The 18,965-nt window shown below is 43.7% G+C and overlaps 1 protein-coding gene across 1 annotated transcript in view; it reads right to left on the reverse strand.

Annotated features, from left to right (window-relative positions):
- The window catches only part of LRP12 (LDL receptor related protein 12), a 59,065-nt gene extending 45,083 nt beyond the window's left edge, over nucleotides 1–13,982 (reverse strand). Inside the window, exon 1 of the mRNA XM_031591118.2 lies at nucleotides 13,578–13,982. Within this exon, the coding sequence (XP_031446978.2) occupies nucleotides 13,578–13,953 (376 nt within the window). The 5' untranslated portion in view covers nucleotides 13,954–13,982. The remainder of the gene's footprint in view (nucleotides 1–13,577) is intronic.
- Nucleotides 13,983–18,965: the final 4,983 nt, after the last annotated feature.

The raw sequence follows: 18,965 nt of genomic DNA on the forward strand, positions 1-18,965 counted from the left end.
CACTTGAAGACATGCACACAATGGAGCTGCAGGCATTTCAGCAAACAAACTAGTCTGACTACACTGAAGGCAGGTTCAGATCAGTAAGCCACATTCAAGTTGCCTCTCATTCCTTTAATAAGCTTGCCTTTTCCCCACACTGACTCTGCCTTAGCCAAGCCCATTCTCTCCACTACACACAAAATCAGAAGCAATGAGAAAAATTGGAAGTAGCGAAGAGTATTCATGAACAATTATGGAGCAGCTATTAATTTTCTGTGCTTCAATTTCTACCCTGTAAACAAGAACACTTCACAGAAATATTAGAGTGAGGGGTTATTAGTCTATCTTAATACTTAATCCTCAGATAATAAAGAGCTTTTAGGCAATTACACACAGAGTATTTTGAAAGAAAAAGTATTCTTTGAAGGTTTGTTTCCAAGCATGTCCTATCTGAAAAGCACCATAAATTTAAGTGTGAGTCAGGTTAACAGGATCCTTCAAGTCTAAGCCTACTTTTAAGAAAGTTTAGCACCATTACTGCTTGATGCACAAGTGCCCCCTTAGAAAGAGGTGCCACGTGTGACGTAACAGCCAACCAAACCTCAAAGAGAGTTATTTGTTGGGACACTCAAATCCATCTAAAGTGCAAGTGAAACAAACTGACATGCGAAGAATGGGATGAAAAATGCTTTGGAAAACAGCTATGTGCAAAGATACTAGTATTTTATGTTAATACCATTTACCACACTTGACAGGCAGTTGTATTCTTTCAGATGTAGCTCCTTTTCAATTTGCATGAAAAGCATTGTTACACTTGTGTATTGATGAAAGCAGATTACACCATTTACAATTCCTTATTGGCAACTCTGACCAATGAATAATAATAAACCACAGTTTAAGAACATTGGTTTCGCCCTGTATTCGCTACTGACAAAATGGAAGAGGACATCACTGCAAGAGGTACAGTTCTGGGATATAAGTATAAAGGAAGCCTGGAATATTTCACAATAGGAGTTTTCCATCCTTCATCTTGTATTGATAGCACGTACAAATACTGCTTTCTAAAATTAGGAAGAACTCTGAAGTTTATAAAGATTGCAAAACTGAAGAGTGCAGCTTATTTGCAATGAAGTGCATGCTGTGAAGACAGAATACTTGAAAATTCTTGCACTGTTTATACTTCACTGCTGATTGTTACCCACTTGACTATTTACTCGATTTTTTCTTTCTGGATCATCTACAGACACTCACAGATGCTAAGAACTGACTTGTACGTGGCTTCTGCCATTGTTAGCAATGGGACACCAAGGCAATGTGCTTTCTCAAGAGATCTGTACCCACTCTTCTGTAGTATTTTACCTGATTCAGTCCCTAGAAAGACAACTGTTAAGCTTGCTGCAGCTGAAAGTGATGGTACAAGACATTCCTGTTGGCCTTCCTCCTCTCAAAGAGAAAAATAACAAAAGCCCCAACCAATCTGTATAGCTTTCCCAACTGGACCATCTAAAACAAAGATGAATAGCCTACGGTAATCCTGGGCAAAGTTTTCAAATGCAGCCTTTTATAAACACAATTTCAAATTAATAAGCATGCCAATAAAAATTCCTAAGGTCTATACTTAATTTCCCCGCTTGTAATCATGAAACTGCAGGTAAAATTTTTACTTCATTTTTTGAAAGTAGTTCACTTTGATTTGACTTAACCTTACTGATGCCACCAGTAAAATTTACACTGATTATAACACAGCGTAGCTAAGTCAAGGCTGAGCTTGGATTAAAACTCCACACTATTTATATATATACACACACATTTGCCTGTGTTCAAAACAATCACAAGACTTATTAATATTTACGCGCATCAGAAAAACAAAGGCTTACCTTGATTTTGTCAACTTGCCACCAGCAGAATGACAGGTGAGCCAGTGACTAACTTCACTAAGGCAGGGCTAAGAAAACAATTAACCAAAGGAACAGGAGCCATACCACTGCCTAACACATAAAGAAGGTAGGGTTGGCTTAGGAAACCAAGTTGGTGCATTAATGACAGAAGTTCTTAGCTTGCTCTGCACAAGGTCTGCCCGTCCCTTGAGAAGTTTAACTCCAAAGAATACAGTACTACTACTAAAAAAAAATAAACCTCAGCCATGCTACAACAGGGAACACTTCACTCTGTATTTCTGCAGAATCGTCCCCCAGCTTATATAGCTATGGATTGCCTTCCTAAGGAATATAGCTTGAAAAGGAAAATGCATAAAAATTAGGTTTCAAAGCACTTATTCTGCTGTGAAATAAACAGTTAAAAATTACACATACGGGTAGACGTTTCACTCTATTAAAAGGCAACCCGATAAAAAAATTCAACACTTGCTCCTACACCCTTTTAAAGAAAAGTACAGAGTGTTAAAATAGCAAGAAATATGACATAGCATGGTGACAAGTAGAAGATCAACGTCAGACACAATGCCTACATGTTCAAATTTCTATTTACCTGCTTTTATGTAGTAATAAAGAATATAGCTCATTTAAGTACACATCCTTTCTCTTTAATAGCAGATTTCCAGATATAGGGAGAAGAGTAGGCCCAGAACAATGCAACTCCATGAACTGCAAACAAACCCCATTATATGTCTAAATAAATTAAAAAGTCTACAGACACTTCAGAAATATATCAGTATACAGCACTCACTACAGGCATAAAGAGTTGCTCAGTAAGGATCTGATGCCATGATCCTTACATATATAGCAATCATTTACAAATTGTGTGCAACAACTCTCAACTTTAAAGCTATTCCAGCTCTCCTTCCCATCTGAATACGTCATCTCCTTTGGAAAAAAATAAGCATTTGATGCAGTCATTTTACTTAAATAACACATCCTCAGTTTCTCACACATGGTGTTTATTTCAAATTAAGTGCTTTGAGCAATTTATTGACTCCCAAGTGTGCAGTATGGTCAGCAAGTAGCATCTCAGATTAAAAATTAAATTCAGATTTACTTTGGCCATTAATCATACCTAAAAGCTATTGCATTTTATGGTGAATTCTTCCATACCTAAGGCTCAAAATAGCTACCCAGAATTCAGGTCCATCTCCTTTGCAAAACCACAAGCTAGGGACAGTTCCAGAAACTCGGTGAGAAGGATTCAAATGCATGCTTATTCACTTGGTTCCATGTATGTATTCCTGGTCTCCACTCTTTTAATTGATGTTTTAAGACAGACATGCAGTTGAATCACACAATACTGATTCTAAGAAGTCAGTGTCCAGCACTAAGAGGACTTTTTGTTAACTGGGAGCAGGGGTGTGTCAGCTCCCCATGCATGAGCCTAACCTAACACTCTGGCAGTTCTGGCTTCAAATGGACTCATCCACGGGGATGTCACCACACAGAGCAGCTTGCAGAACTTCTGCTCCTTCAAGTCCCGAATGCAGGACCTGTAGAACTCCTCCCAGTCCCAGTGGCACTGCAAATAGTTTAGGCCTCCAGGAGTCTGCGGGAAAAGCTGACCATGCTCCTCCTCTACAGCAAGAGAAGAATGGACTCCTTTTTCCAAGCCTTATCCACATACAGCATAAAGGCTCTGCTAGCAGCAGTAACAGCCCAGACTTCCATAATAGAAGAAGAAAAGCAGAAAGTTAGAAGCGTGGACTTAGCAAGAGCATCAGAGCTCATTTTAGGCACGGTGGATTGCCAATTACATTGCAATTACAATACCAGTGATGCTTTCCTACAGCGCACACAGATAACAGGCACACCGGATAACCACACATCCGGGATGGGAAGGAAACAGCTGAGCAGCACCTGGGCCACAGGCACCGCAAAGCGCTGGACGGGCACCACCAGGGAGGCTGGCAGCAGCCGGACTGGTGGAGCAGGCAGCGCTGAGGCACATCAGCACTACAGAAGCTGAAGAGCACAAAATGCCTTAATGCTGGCATCAGAGAGAAAGAGGGATATGTGCCAGGGTCACAAAAAGAGATGTTTCAAAATGCTGATAAAAGCCATACGTTGAGTTACTGCAACCCTCTAAGATCTCTGTTCATTTACTTATCTCTTCTAAAGCACTGGTAAGAATCAGGATGTTAAATTTTCTGTGACATCCCCTTGCATGGGTGAACTCACAGAACCTGAGAGATCGACCTTGGGATACCCCAGGTTCTCCTGAATTCCAACCCCTTTTCTTGACTGCTGGTAATTCCTAGGAATAACAACTTACACTGATGAGATGTTCACTCAGTCCTATAGCACACCTTACAATAAAAAACACAGTACCAAAAACAGTTCCCTTAAACCCATTTTCACAGCCTCTTAAGTAACAGCTGCCCTCCCTGATACCTTGCATCTCTTGTATTAAAGACTGCCTCTGCCTCTGTTTGAATAGAGTTGAAAGTGACATTAAAGGGTCATCTAGTCTAACTCCCCTGCAATGAACAGGGGCACCTACAGCCAGGTCAGGGTGCTCAGAGCTCCATCCAGCCATGAAAGTACCTTGAAGACTTTACCTCATTGCAGCCTTCAGTATCTAACAAAGCCTATAAACAGGAGGAGAGTCAACTCTTTACAAGGGTAGATAGTGGCAGAACAAAGGGAAATGGTTTTAAGTTGAAGGAGAGAAGATTTAGGTTGCATGTCAGGGAGAAGTTCTTTACCAAGAGAGTGCTGAGGTGCTGGAACAGGCTGCCCAGAGTGGTTGTGGATGCCCTGCCCCTGGAGGTGTTCAAGGCCAGGTTGGATGGGGCGCTGGGCAGCCTGGTCCAGTATTCAATGTGGAGGTTGGCGGCCCTGCCTGTGGCAGGTGGGTTGGAGATTCATGATCCTTGAGGTCCCTTCCAACAATGGCCATTCTGCGATGACTTCCTAGTCTTTCTTTCCCTTGCCATCCTCACTTTCCAACCTTCATGAACAATCTCTAACACCATGGAACTGGTTGTTCCAATTGCATCTCTGGATAAGAAATATATAGAAAGGAGCTCTGATGAGGAAAGCCATTCCTACTGATCACCAGCTATCCAAATCAATCCCAAACATTACATACAGCTGCATGTTGGTGAGATCAACACACTCATGACCAACAATTTTACCATTCACTTTCCTGATATGCCAATGGGCATTAGTTGGGAAAATTTAAATCGGTGTTTGCATCACAGGAGAAATGCTACATCTTCATACTTACCATCAGCTGGAGGAACGAAATATGAAGACTCCCCAGTTCAGTTACAAATATTTCCTTACAGTTTACACATTTGAGTTAAACCCCTGCACACTCTGAGTAGTTCTTTAGAAGAGAGCAAATGGAAAACTGTAATTGCTTAGTACTGTGAAGAGCAGAGTGCAGTAAACACAAGAATGCAACAAATAAAACAGCATGTTAATTAGAATTCTAGAATCATTCTCTTTGAAAAGGGCTTCCATTAGCTACATCTGCAGGAAAACTGGGATAGCAGCTAAGGCCTCCACCTAATGCTGTGCAACGAGAGGAACATTTTTACATATCGGTGGGCAAGGGAAAGGCGACTGATGTCATTTACCTGGACTTGAGCAAGGCCTTTGACACGGTCCCCCACCACATCCTTATCTCCAAATTGGAGGGATGTGGATTTGATGGGTGGACCACTCGATGGATAAGAAACTGGTTGAAAGGCCGCAGACAGAGGGTGGTCATCAATGGCTCTATGTCCAGGTGGAGGCCGGTAACGAGCAGCGTTCCCCAGGGGTCTGTCTTGGGACCGGTGCTCTTTAATATCTTTATCAATGACATCGATGATGGAATTGAGTGCACCCTCAGCAAGTTTGCTGACCACACCAAGCTGAGTGGTGCGGTTGACACAGTTGAAGGATTGGATGCCATTCAAAGGGACCTTGAGAGGCTAGAAAGGTGGGCCCGGGTGAACTGATGAGGTTCAACACGGCAAAGTGCAGAGTTTTGCACTTGGGCCGGAGGAATCCCAGGCATCCCTACTGACTGGAAGGAGAGGTCCTTGAGAGCAGCCCTGTGGAGAAGGACCTGGGGATCTTGATAGATGAAAAACATAATATGAACCAGCAGTGTGCCCTTGCGGCTCGGAAGGCAAATGGTATCCTGGGCTCCATCAGAAGAGGGGTGGCCAGCAGGGACATGGAAATGATTGTTCCCCTCTACTCTGCTCTTGTGAGGCCCCACCTGGAGTACTGTGTCCAGGTCTGAAGCCCCTAGTACAAAAAAGACAGGGAGCTGTTGGAGAGGGTCCAGAGAAGGGCCACAAAGATGATCAGGGGACTGGAGCACCTCCCCTATGAGGACAGGCTGAGGGAGCTGGGCTTGTTCAGCCTGGAGAAAAGAAGGCTGCGGGGTGACCTCATTGCAGCCTTTCAGTACCTAAAGGGAGCCTACAAACAGGAGGGGAATCAACTCTTTGAAAGGGTGAGTGACAGCAGGACGAGGGGAAATGGCTTTAAGCTGAGGTAAGGGAGATTTAGATTGGATGTCAGGGGGAAATTCTTTACAGAGAGAGTGGTGAGGTGCTGGAACAGGCTGCCCAGGGAGGTTGTGGATGCCCCATCCCTGGAGGTGTTCAAGGCCAGATTGGATGGGGCCCTGGGCATCCTGGTCTAGCATTAGGTGGGATGGTTGGTGGCCCTGCGTGTGGCAGGGGGGTTGGAGATTCATGATCCTTGAGGTCCCTTCCAACCCTGGCAATTCTGTGATATAGGATTTATTTAGCACATGATGCGACCCTATTCATTAGCATTCTCAGTCTCAGGTACTACAGTACTCCTACTTGAAGTTTTCATTTTCTTTTATACCTGAAATACTCAGAATGTAGCATTATGGAACTAAAACACCCTGTAAGGATAAACAAACTCTTTCTTAAATTCCAATATGCTTCACAAGGTGTAGAAAGAATGCTAAGAAAACTCTAATGAAACTTCATACACAGCTGAAACCTAGGAGCCAACAGATGAACACGTGCTTTCCTCTCTCCAAAACCTATCAACAAAATTTCAGTTTTCTGTTCTCAATTGCTTACTCCAGTTACTGAAAAGGTCTTCTGAAAGAAGCAATTCCTTAATGAGCAGGATCGCTAGAAAGATGCACAGAGTAGAAAAAAACTTACTACAAGCATGACAATACAGAGTAGATGGAAGAAAATAATTCTCATGAGAAAACTATTCTCACAAACTGTGCTTTCAGAGGGACCTGTGACACAGAGTTGGAGTACTAAAACTAAGTTACAGGAACTTCGAACAGAGGGAGAGAAAGAAAAATTTCCTAAATTTTAAACAAGCAACGTTATTAGACTCCCACTTCACACCAGAGTATGCTCACAATGCTTGTTAGAGAATCACTTTCTTATCTGCTGTCTGCAACTGAATTAAAAATTCTACTCTGAACTGCTACACAAGTCCTGGGGACTTCCCCTTCATGGAGGAAACATTACAGACACACATCAGGAGGGTGAAAATATGCAACTCAGAGCCTGAAAACAAAGCTCACACTTACTGCCGCCACATGCAGAAATGCAGCTAGTTCACTTTCATTGCTTTGCTGAAAGTTTGTTGCACACAGTAAGAGTGAGAAAGTACAGCTCTCTCACATCAAACAAATTTCCACCCCCCAAACAGAGGTATCTGGGGAAGTACCTGGTAAGTCACAAGACGCTTAAGTGGAAAGTCAGATCATCCTATGACAACTCAAGCTACGAAACCAAATGTTTCTGCGTGACATTTCCCCCCCTCTCCAAAACAGGTTAACCTTTAGATTGTTTCATTTATTTTTGGCTTTAATTACTGCTTTCTAACTCACTTTTGATCCAGAATCAAATAAAGATAAATTAAATAACCCTCTTCCCCCCCCCCCCCCCCCCCGACTGCTTCCAGAAAGTTGGTCCTCACAACATCAATGAGGAAGTTATCAGCAGTTCTCTTATAACCTAAAATTCAGGCTGTTGAAACAGGGGAAAAAAATCTCATGGATCAGTTCTAGATATATTTGCCTTGCTAAAAAGACTTTCATCAACAGATTAACATGCAACAAAAGTTACAGTATATCCAAATATAAAGCAGAGAAACAAGTCAGGACCAAAATCCGGAGTAAGGCCTGTGGAAGTATTTGTCTCCACCCACACACTACACTTACTTAGTATTTAAGCACAGATATTCACAAGAACCAGCACTGTGTATTTCAATGTAACTATCAACTTCAGTGTAATAAAACATTCGTAATGGAACAACAATGGTAACAACTAAAGTGCAGAAAACACGCAAGAGCCACAACTACATGGCTTTTCAGAGTGCACTATAGCACAGCCTGCAGTATAAACCACTGGGAGCTTTACTTCTGCTGGCAGGATGAACACAGGAACTCGGACCATCCTCTATGATATTAAATATATTGGTACCCAAGTTTGTTTGTTTTTACAACCATGTCAACTAAGTAGGATGAATCTTACCAACAGGCAGACACCTCAGTAATAACTGGTGCTGTAAAATATTATAGCTAGTAATTCTCAGCTGAATACAAGCACTACTGTATGAACTGTGAAACAGCAAAAAAAAAAAAAAATCCAAGCTTGTTAACAAATCACATTCTCATTAATGCCTCACTGGCTATCTCAGCTGTGCCAGCAATCAGCATCACTATTAACTGTCTGGGACAGTATAAATGGAACAGTGATGCTGGAAAATGCAGACACGTCTAGAAAAGTAAAAACATACTATACATGCAGTACAGATTATCATCATGAACAAAAAATACCTATGGGAATGAGTTTCATGTTAAACAAATATGAAAAAATCCTTTCTGCAGCTTGAGAAACTACGATAAAAGGCAAATATGTACAGTACCTAACATATCAACAATACAAATTTTAAGAACTTGAGACTGAACTAGGTGATCTTTTGAGGTCCCCTGTAGTCCCCGATATTCTGTGGCTGTGTGAGATCTATTCATGAAAAAGAAGACTGATCATAATTGCAAGTCTTAGCCAGATCAAACAAAAAAAATATATTTATTGCTTAGTTGAAAATAATGCAGATACTACATACAGTACAGCTACTCCACAGTGAAAGGCGATTGGGCAAAACAAAGGAGTCCAACACAACCACCTGCAGGGCCCGTCCAGCACTAACCCAGCAGAGCACTTCCTCTCCCAGCAGTGACAGAAAGAAGCTGGAGAAACCAAGCTAATTATGTGTTTTGCTCTGATGACAGTAATGGAGTCAGGTGGCTTCTGTCCTGATTCCAGCTACAAGTGCCTCTTCACTCTTCCTGAAGGTGTTCTCATTCAGGGCATGCTTACAATCACACCAATTAGATTAAATTTGGAAATTCTTTTTTATAAGAGGTTGTCTAGGTTCTGTTTTCTTCTTCTCCTTTCAAACTAACATTACTTTAAATACTGCCCATAAGACTCTTTCACCCAGAGAGGTTGTGGATGCCCCGTCCCTGGAGGTGTTCAAGGCCAGGTTGGATGGGCCTTGGGCAGCCTGGTCTAGTATTAAATGTGGAGGTTGGTGGCCCTGCATGTGGCGTAGGGGATTGGAGCTTCATGATCCTTGAGGTTCCTTCCAACACAGGCCATTCTGTGATTCTCACAGATACAGACTACAGACTTAACTGGCGCCGAGCAGCCAGCTGAATGACTTGCACAATTTGACTGATGTAAACTTATCAGACAATAGAAATTTCTATGCCATTAAAGTTAGGACGTTTTCCCTTCAAAAACTATGAAACCATTCTAATACGTTAAACACAGCAGTTTTGCCAATAATATGATTTACAGCTTAGCAAAATGTATTCGTCCAGCATATCACAGACGTATCACTAAAAAGTGACATTCAAGAATTTAAGGTACAATAATTTATGAAGCCAAGTCATTCCTTTAGGACAGCATGTTCCGGCTTCACAGTGCAATTTCTTCAGAAAATTAAATAAACGGGCTGGCAGGCTTACATGATTCAAACTGTTCTTTCAAACAAGGTGAATGAACCTGAGAAACGTCTTATTCTTCCTCATGTCATCATGAGCAAACTGACACGTAACTTAAATTTGGGGCCGGATCAGTGAACTTCTATGATACTTTAACCTACCTGGTCTTAAAGCCAAATAAATAATGCATTATATACATGATCTCGTTATAATCTCAAGCAATGTCTGTACTACAGAAACCTGGAATGGGACTAATCCAGAACAAAGCATTTTAAAGCTTATATAATAACAGCATGTTCTCTTTTTTTTTCCTCCATAGGTCAAAATAGCATCAATAGCATTGCAACCTCAGTAACACACAACATTGTTTCAATTACAACTTCTGTGGATAGTCATTTTCTGACTTCTAATGATTCTCAGTCAGCAGTGCTCCAAGTAAAGCCTAATCCATCCCATAGATATGGAAAATTAAGACTGATCTATCATGCCACCAATTCCTACCTTGGAGTTGTTTCAGGTATACATTCCTAGTGCTGCACTTTTATTTTATTCTCATCACATCTGCTAAAACCAGAAGCAGTGGGAAATTTACTGACTGTACAACAGTGTTGATCACTACTAACTCTACAAGACACGGCAAAAAGCCTGCTGTGGTCTTCTGTCGAGTGGGACAGAAATTGACGTAAACACAGTGGGATAACAGCTACAGTTAAGTCAGTGAAAATCCTGACTTGTAGCAAAGCAGAGGTGAACATCCACACCTCCAACCCACAGTCCAAACAAAGACATCCCAGCCTTTGCCTTGTGTCACTTGAAAGACTTTTCATAACACAGCCTCTGCTCTCGAACCTATCTCTCCCTGGTTGGTCCTCAAAATGCTCCTGAAAACACTGTGTTAATGGTACCCGTAAAATATAAGCTGCCATTCTGCCAAGGGTTAAATAAAAATCAAACAACACAGGAATTCAGTTCTCTAATCCTAGCTGATGCTTTAACAAGGAAACAAAATTCATTTGATTTCTAGCTAATCAATCATCAGACTCTGTTCTGAAAAACACTGCCCTCAAGAGAACAATTTCTCAAACAATATTTTTCCCCTAAAGAAACCACTTCATGCCATATACAGTCTTGTTTTGAATGCAAGCAACTTCCAGGGCCTTTGAGATAGCAGAAATGTCTTCAAATTTGTCCCAACAAAAGCCAAGCCAGAGTTACAAAGAGAAATGCACAGTACCATATTTATTGGATATAATTCCCAAGTCAACAGGAAGGCCCATTATAACAAGAAATAAATACCATGGCCCAATATCCTACCAAGCTACAATTCTTATTAGTCAGTTCTATTCCAATATTTCACACATCAGTATTCCTCCTTCTCAATTTTTTATAATTACAGTCATCATCAGAAGGAAGGTTTGAAAAAATTTCACTAGCTACAAGGAAACAGAGAAACATTCTCCAGAGAGCTCGAGGCCCACATATCAACCTCCATGAATTTCATATTTTAATTAGTGGAAAATTCTAGGCATTATAGCTGTGCAATCGCACAATGAAAGTCACCAAAGTGATGCACTACTGTTCTTCCAAGCACGTGTTTACCCTGAATGCTGCCTCCTGTATTCAACGCCTTAACATTATGATATCTGCAAGGCTCTGCTCAGGATCAACATCTCTGTCCAGAGCTCTACTGCCAGTAGCTCCCTGATCAAATTCATGTTGGTGTTTAGTTTGGTTTGGGAGAGCTAAAAGCAGTTCTACAAGAAGGCGACACACTTTAACAGGGAATACTTCCCACTCCCACCTCCCTCTCCCCAAAGAAATGAACAGGACAAACTGAAGAGACAACTAGAGATCGGCCTTGCTACGCAGCCAACTCCTGCATTCCTCTTGGATGCTCAGCTTGGGGACAAGAAAGTTCCTTTCCTTCAAGCAGTGAAATGGGTCAGAACATTTCTAACAAGGAGTTGTAGAGAGAAACTAAACTTCAGGAAAAGAGGCAGCACACTGGCTGAAGGCAGGCTCTGCCTTCCTTTTCAAGCAAAGGTCATAATGAATGGCAAGGCAAAAGAAATTATGCAGCCCTTGTTCTTGGTTAAACTTCTGAAAGCTTGAATTGAAGGTTCACCGAAGATGTTACTCAGCACAATTTGTACTTGGTCAAGCTTTTTAGTATAACAAGCAAAACTCCACAACTATCGACTTTAACAAAAGGCTGTTCTTGTTGTTTAAGTGTTACAGTGGAAATGCTGACAACAGCCCAAAGAATCACAAGCTGAATCTAACTACTGAAATCAATCTGGTGAGGTTTATCACAGTAACTCTTTTTATTTTGGTTGTGGCAAAAACAACAGAAGAATTTGCAGTTTATTAAAAGCCTCTGCACAGAAGTTACATTTCTCAAGCACACAAGCCTAAGGTCAGCTGAACATGCCCAGAGCTGAGACTTTCCCTACTGCTTCCTGCTCTGCCAGAGCCAAACCTTTTCCAGCTGCACTTTTACTCTAGCCTTGGATTGTGACCTTTTAAGAGCCCACATAGATACTAACGCTCCCCTTCTTGCCCACGTGTGTATTCACAGGATGGGTCAGCACCTTGCCTGGCTCATCCATTTGTACTCACTCAAAGTTAAACCACACTGGTGTCACCACTCAGGAACAGGCACTGCTCTAAGCGCAGTTCTACATCAAGAACCCATCTCACTTCCGCTCACCTAGACATGCATTCATCAGTGAAACAGTGACATTCTTACAAATCCATGCTGTGCATCCACACTCAGGAGCTCACAATCCTACTCACAGCATAGACACGTGCCGGACAAGGCCTTACACAAAGACAAAACCAAGCGTCTCAGCCCGTAGGTCCACATTCCTAAGCAGCAAAATGACTCCAACTGAACCCGCTCAGCCCATGCTGGAAGCAGAGGCAGTACCGAGGGACGGGCCGCTGCCCGAGCTGTGCACACAGGGCAGTGCCTGCTCCGTGCTGCTGCTCACCCGGGGCCCAGCGGCACCGCCTGCGCTCAACTTCATAACACAGCGAGCTCCGGGAGGGCCCACGGGCAGCTCCGCCGCGCAGCATCTGCCTTTCGACCTATTATGTCAGCGTGCTACTTACGTACCGCAAAACACAACACGAGCACACTCACAGACGCGTTTATTCAGTGCTTTTCACCAGCAGCTTTGTTTAAAGAGGGGTTTGCGATCGTGCCAACACGGCACTACGCGCACCAAGTGAGAAGGCGCTGAACAAAAGCCCCCGGGAGCTCCCCGGCCGTGCGGCGAGGCCTGGCGCAGGGTGCCACAGCCCCGCGGCCCCCGCCGCTCCCCGGAGCCCGGAGCCCCCCGCCCCTCGGCGCTGCGTGGGTGCGCGCCTTCGTGCGCTCGCGCACCAACTCCGGAGTTCCCGGCCACTTACATCTGCGGAACATAAAGACGGGGGCGGCCGGGACACATCTCAGCGCCCGCTCGCAGGACCTCCCCGAGGAGATCACCACCCCCACCAGAACGAAGAAACAAAATTAAAGCCGCGAGCGGCCGAACGGCGGGGGATGGGAGGGTGGGGGGGCGGGGAAGCGCTCCGGGCCGAGCGCCGGGACCGGGCCGCGGGCAGAAAGGCCGCTTTGTTCGCCCTGCCCGCGGCGGGCGGCCCGGAGCCGGGGGCGGAGGGGTGGCGTCACGCCCGGTACGTACCGCAGCAGGAGACGACGAGGAGCACGAGCTGCGTGGACCTCCAAGCCGGGAAGCATTCCGCGCTCCCCCGCGGGGCCATGCCACCAGCCCGCGGCAGGCGACGAGAGCACGACCCGCCGCCGCCGCCGCCCCCCACACGCAGCCGGAGCCGGAGCCGCCGCCGCAGCCGCGAGAGGGGCCGGGCACAGCCCCGTCCCGCGCCCGCCGGAGCTGCCGTCTGGGGAGCGCTAGCGGCCCGCGCCCGCGCGCCTCTGCCTCCCGCCCGCCCGCGGAGCCATGAGCCGCCGCCGGCCTCGGCCTCCTTCCCCCGCGCCGCGCCGCTTCCTCCTCCCCGGCTGCGCTCCGCCGCGGCTGCGCACTGGCGGCCCGAGCGCATGCAGTCGCTCCCGGCAGCCGCGGGCCGGGCGGGCGGAGCGGCGGCCCCAGACGGCGGAGGGGGGCGGTGGGCGTCCCGTCCCCGCCCCGCCCCGCCTCTCTCTCCTCCTCCTACAGCCGCCGCCGGGTTTCGGTTCGCTCTCGGCTGTCTCGGAGCCGCCCTCGCTGCCGCGTCCCCGGGGCGGGCTTGTGACAGAGCCGAGCTGGGGCGCGGGGACGCCGGGACGCCGGGCGGCTGCTGCTGCTCAGCTGCGAAGTGCGTTTGTGAGCGAGACCTGGAACTCGTGTGCGATCTGAAACGCTGCTGTCAATGCACAGCATCCGACGCTGCCGACCCCCAGACAGAGCCTCACGACACTGTAAATGTCTGCCTGTGTGTGGTTACCCACCCTGCACCCACTGATGACATTACTTTCCTGTTCCGCAGTTACCTGGCACTCTCAGATACTTGAGTATCGAAAACAAAGTGGGATTCACAGCGCGGTTTCTATATTTATCTTGAACTCACGTGTGTGTTGCAGACTTGGAGAAGCGTTTATTGCCTGAAGTCTTCTCAGTTCTACCGTGTGAACTGATTCATTTGAAAAGTAAGAAATTACCATTCCTGACAAGAACAAAAACCACTGACACAAGGGCTCCATCCGTACGTCTTAGGAACAGATGTGTCTGGTGTCAGAGCAGAGCTCTTGCTCCACAGAAGGTGATGGCTGTGGGCAGTGCTTTATACTATTTTTCCTTATTCCATTCTTCATTCACTCTTCTCTGATTTCTCCCATGTTTACTTCTCAACCCCTACTTTACTACTAGGAGGAGTGTCTTCTTGGGGGACAGGAAATAGGTAGCTTTAAGGATGAGCATCTTGAAGAAGATGAAGTGTCAGTGATAGTCACCAAAGAAGGCAAACTGGACAAGCCTGAATGCTGCCCAACACTGGGAAGCTGTGGTTCACGAACTCCCGGAATTAGAGATGATATCATCAAATTTAATGGCCCTCAGTGGAATAGGCCTTGGTAAATTCATCAAGTGAGCAATGTGCCTGTTCACCTCTCAGAAGCCATAAAAAAAATAAAAATAAAATAAAATAAAAGCACACTTTAAAGGAAACATAACCTTTATTTACAGGTTTATACAAATGAGAAAAGTATTCACAATGTCTTTGCCAACAAACTCCATTTCTTTTTCTACTTGCAAGTTTGAACAACTTCTTCAGTGAAATCTCAGATGTCCTGTTTTCCACCCATTGTATCCCGTGTCTCTTTTTGTTGATTGTCAACCACAGGGCAGTGGAAGGATGCTCAGGAAGTCTGATCTGTAGTCTCTGAGAAAGCTACTGCTGCTCCCACGAACAGATGTGACCCAGACCCCACGCACACACGCAGACCTCAAACCCTCCCACAGTAATTGCAGCTCTGCATGCTGGGTGCAAGTCCTTACTGGAACTCATTAAACTCTCTGCTGCAGGGATAGGTCAACTTTAAACAAACAAATCAGCATCACATGACCCATAACCTTTCTCTGCTCCTCCCGAAGTTATTTTTGTCTGCCTAGTTAAACCCAATTTCAGCCACCCAGTGGTGTGTTACTGAGAGATGTGATGCGATATGATTCCACAGACTTCTGTTGCACAACAAAGAAGACATTAATTATCTTTTCAGATTAAATGCTGTTTCAAAGATCCCTGTTGGCAAAACTGCTTTCAGTCACTCACACAAATAAGTGGTTACCCTTTATCATATACCCACGTTGATCATTCATGGCAGCAGAGAGCAAAACACAAACCTCTGGAATAATTTGCTTAATTTTAACATTGTCCTCAAAGATGCACAACAATCTTTTTCAAAAGACTCCTGCCGCAGTACTAAACAAGCTTGGCAAGCAAAAGGTGAGATACTGATATAATGAGCTGAGGAGAAACTTCTGCAGCAGCAGTTTGCCTGCTTACAAGGTGACCTGGATTTTTCAGCTCCAGGGAGGAGAATGTGTTAGTAGGTCCAGACAAGAGGCTTACGATGTCAAACAACACCTTCCCATGTAGCCCCCTTTGCGAGCTCACCAAATCTATGAACTTTTAACACTGAAAGATTTCCTTCCTGGCACAGTTATCTGTGAAAAAAATCTTACTGCTACTTTGCTGCTCCTTCTGTTGGCCTTTGCCAAGAGCTGTCTGTCTTAATCTCTTTGATGTTTAGAGGGAATGGCATCATTTTCCCTATGTCAGAAAAGTGCCTAGTAAATCGTATCTATATACAGAGAATTCTAATTATGACTTCACGGATTTTTTTTACTCTAATCTGAAGATGACTAATAAAATTTTATCAATAGATTAATTTTTAAGCTAGCACAAAAGTTGACAGTGTCTTTCCTTTGGATTTTAAGGCAGGTGAAGATAAATTATCCTGAAATTGCACACATGATTCACCTTGAACTAAACCCAGACTGTCGTAACAGTCAATTGTTCTTCTGCCTGAAGCTCAAGGTTGGCATGTGAAGCAATCAAAGCAGCTTGACTAAGAATTACCAGCAACTCACTGATTCTATCTGTGCTGCTTTTTCCCATGTAGTTCTACTTTCAACATTGTTTTCTTTTCAGTGATCAGCTTTTCACAGCCACCTTTACTTATTGCCTACCTTCTTTCCATCCTTGCTCTTTTTTTTCTCTTCATATCCCTTCCTCACCAGTTCTGCCTTTTGTTTGTTTGTCCCTTCAGACTATGCTGTTAGGAAATGCCACCCACAGACCTAACATCAGTTTTATGAGCATTGTAAAGGTTCTCCCCAGTTCATTCCTTTCTCCCTACTCCTCCTCTGACTGTGAAATGGCAGGAGACAATCTCATAGCGTGTCTGTAACACCAAGTCCTGTTTGGGCTCATTTGACACCATTTTAGTACACAACAAAATTGGGGACAATCCAAGATGTTGAGTAGATCTTGGCCAAATGAAGTAAGAGTAGCTTTCCTTTACCCATCTCATTACTTTTTGCCCATAATCTCTCTTCAGGTGAGCTCATAAGAAATGCTGATATTTTCAGTACAAGATTTTAATTTTGGTTAAGGCCTCTACCGTGTCTGAAGTTTCTTCATTTGATTTTTGAAGAACAACTCAAATATACAATCATAAAAGGGACATTATTGGAATTCTAAATATTATTATTTTATGATATTATTTTTTTCCAAATCATTTATTTACAGTGTTTTAAAAGTATTTAATTATTTATTTTAATGTATTTAAAGTAGAAAAGAGTGGGCAGCAGAAGAAGTGGGTCTCTCTCTCTCTCTCTCTCTCTCAAATCTGCATTTATTTTGCAGCACATGGTATGAAGACAGGGACAAAAATGACTTTATCTATTCAGCGATTGTTTCTTTACACAAACAAATATTTGTTTGCCTAAAAGTTATTTAAACTGTACTAACTAACTTGATTTTTATTCAACATTAATTTTAGCACTAAACTACAGCCACCTCAAGTCTGGAGTATCCTACATGACTTCACTGCAAAGTGATGAAAGACAATAGAAGAAGGTGCCAGAAATATCTGGATCAAGTCCATTGTGTTACAAATATATTGCATACATCAGAATCTGATTGCATTGTGCTCTTGTACGTATAAGTATGCTGTTGCATGCTGGAAAAAATACATTAAATGCCTCCTGTGATCATTTACTTCCCTGGTATTTACAATTAGAATCACTGTGATGTTTTGAGGCCAATCAAGAATAGGGTCCTATTTTGCTAAGGACTGTATAAACATTGGGCATTTTGTACATTGGGCAATGGAAAACAGTCCAGCTAACTGTCTCAGCTAACTGCAAAGGAAATACGTCTGGAACCCCTGACAGTGTAGCTGCATCATCATGGCCTTGCACCCAAATTAATTCTGTAGGGCATATTAGTATCAGCACTGTGCCCCACTGTCCCTAAGATTCACATTAGTTTTTTTCAAAATGTTGCAGAGCACTTGGAATAAGTGAGGACTCTTTCCCCCTGCCTCATCACCTGAGGACTACGGGTCTATAGGCAGCTTGTGAGTTCTTTTGCCTAAAGTTTGAACATTGCTGCTGGATTTCCAGCAGCAGAAAGGGCTTTGTATATAAACAAGTGTTAAGAACTACCTGCCAATTTTCTTAGCTAACTTAAAAAGAAATTAATGTCTCTAATGCAACAGTCGTTGTTTTATCTTGTATGTCTCATGAATTTAGACTCTCATACACGTATCAGATATTATGCTTTAAATATTATAACAAGTGTGTTATGTTCAGTTAACTGTTCAGATTGAGTGGTGAGTTGTAGTCACAGGCTCCATACTCTCCCTGACAATAATAGCACTTCTGTCATATGCTGCATGAATGGCTGTTGAGTAATTACTTTAGTTTTAGACATTTCTGGCAAAGCTGCCCAAGCTTGTTCATTTACGTTGCTGCTGCAAGGACAATCCAATGGAAGTGACTTCTGTTTGGAATAAGCCTTGTGACAAAGCATGACCTAATGCAGCCTGCAATTACAGCACACAACACAGCGCTTAAATGAGTACCTACAACCTGCTGTAAAAACTTCTTTCCTTGTTGTCACTCATGGCAGCTGAACTCTTGTGGCACTTGGAGCTCAGTGGCAGGCAAAGACCAAGAAGCATGGGGATACCTTCATTCCTCTGTTGGTATCCTTAATACCAGACCCAGAAGTGGCATAAGAATGACTGTGTTAACATTATTTTGCTACAGGATTACCTATGTACTAAATAAGTTGCTGTGATTATCTAAACTGGTGGAACAACTTAAAAAAATAGCAGAGCCTGTAGTCACACCACATCTGAGAAGAAAATCTTGTCTTTCATTGGATTTAGCTTCTCAGGAATAAGGAAAAGAATCTGCATGCTGACACCTGAAAAAAGCTTCTGTCAGTATTCTGTCACTAAAATCTATTATAAAAACCTGTTTTGTTGTTGTTGTTGTTTTAACATGTATACACATTACTCTAGAAAACATTATCAAAAAGGCACGCGCACACACACACATGTG

Source organism: Phasianus colchicus, chromosome 3 (genome assembly GCF_987193195.1).
Source record: "Phasianus colchicus chromosome 3, bPhaCol1.hap1.1, whole genome shotgun sequence".
In the NCBI taxonomy this organism is placed as follows: Eukaryota; Metazoa; Chordata; class Aves; order Galliformes; family Phasianidae; genus Phasianus; species Phasianus colchicus.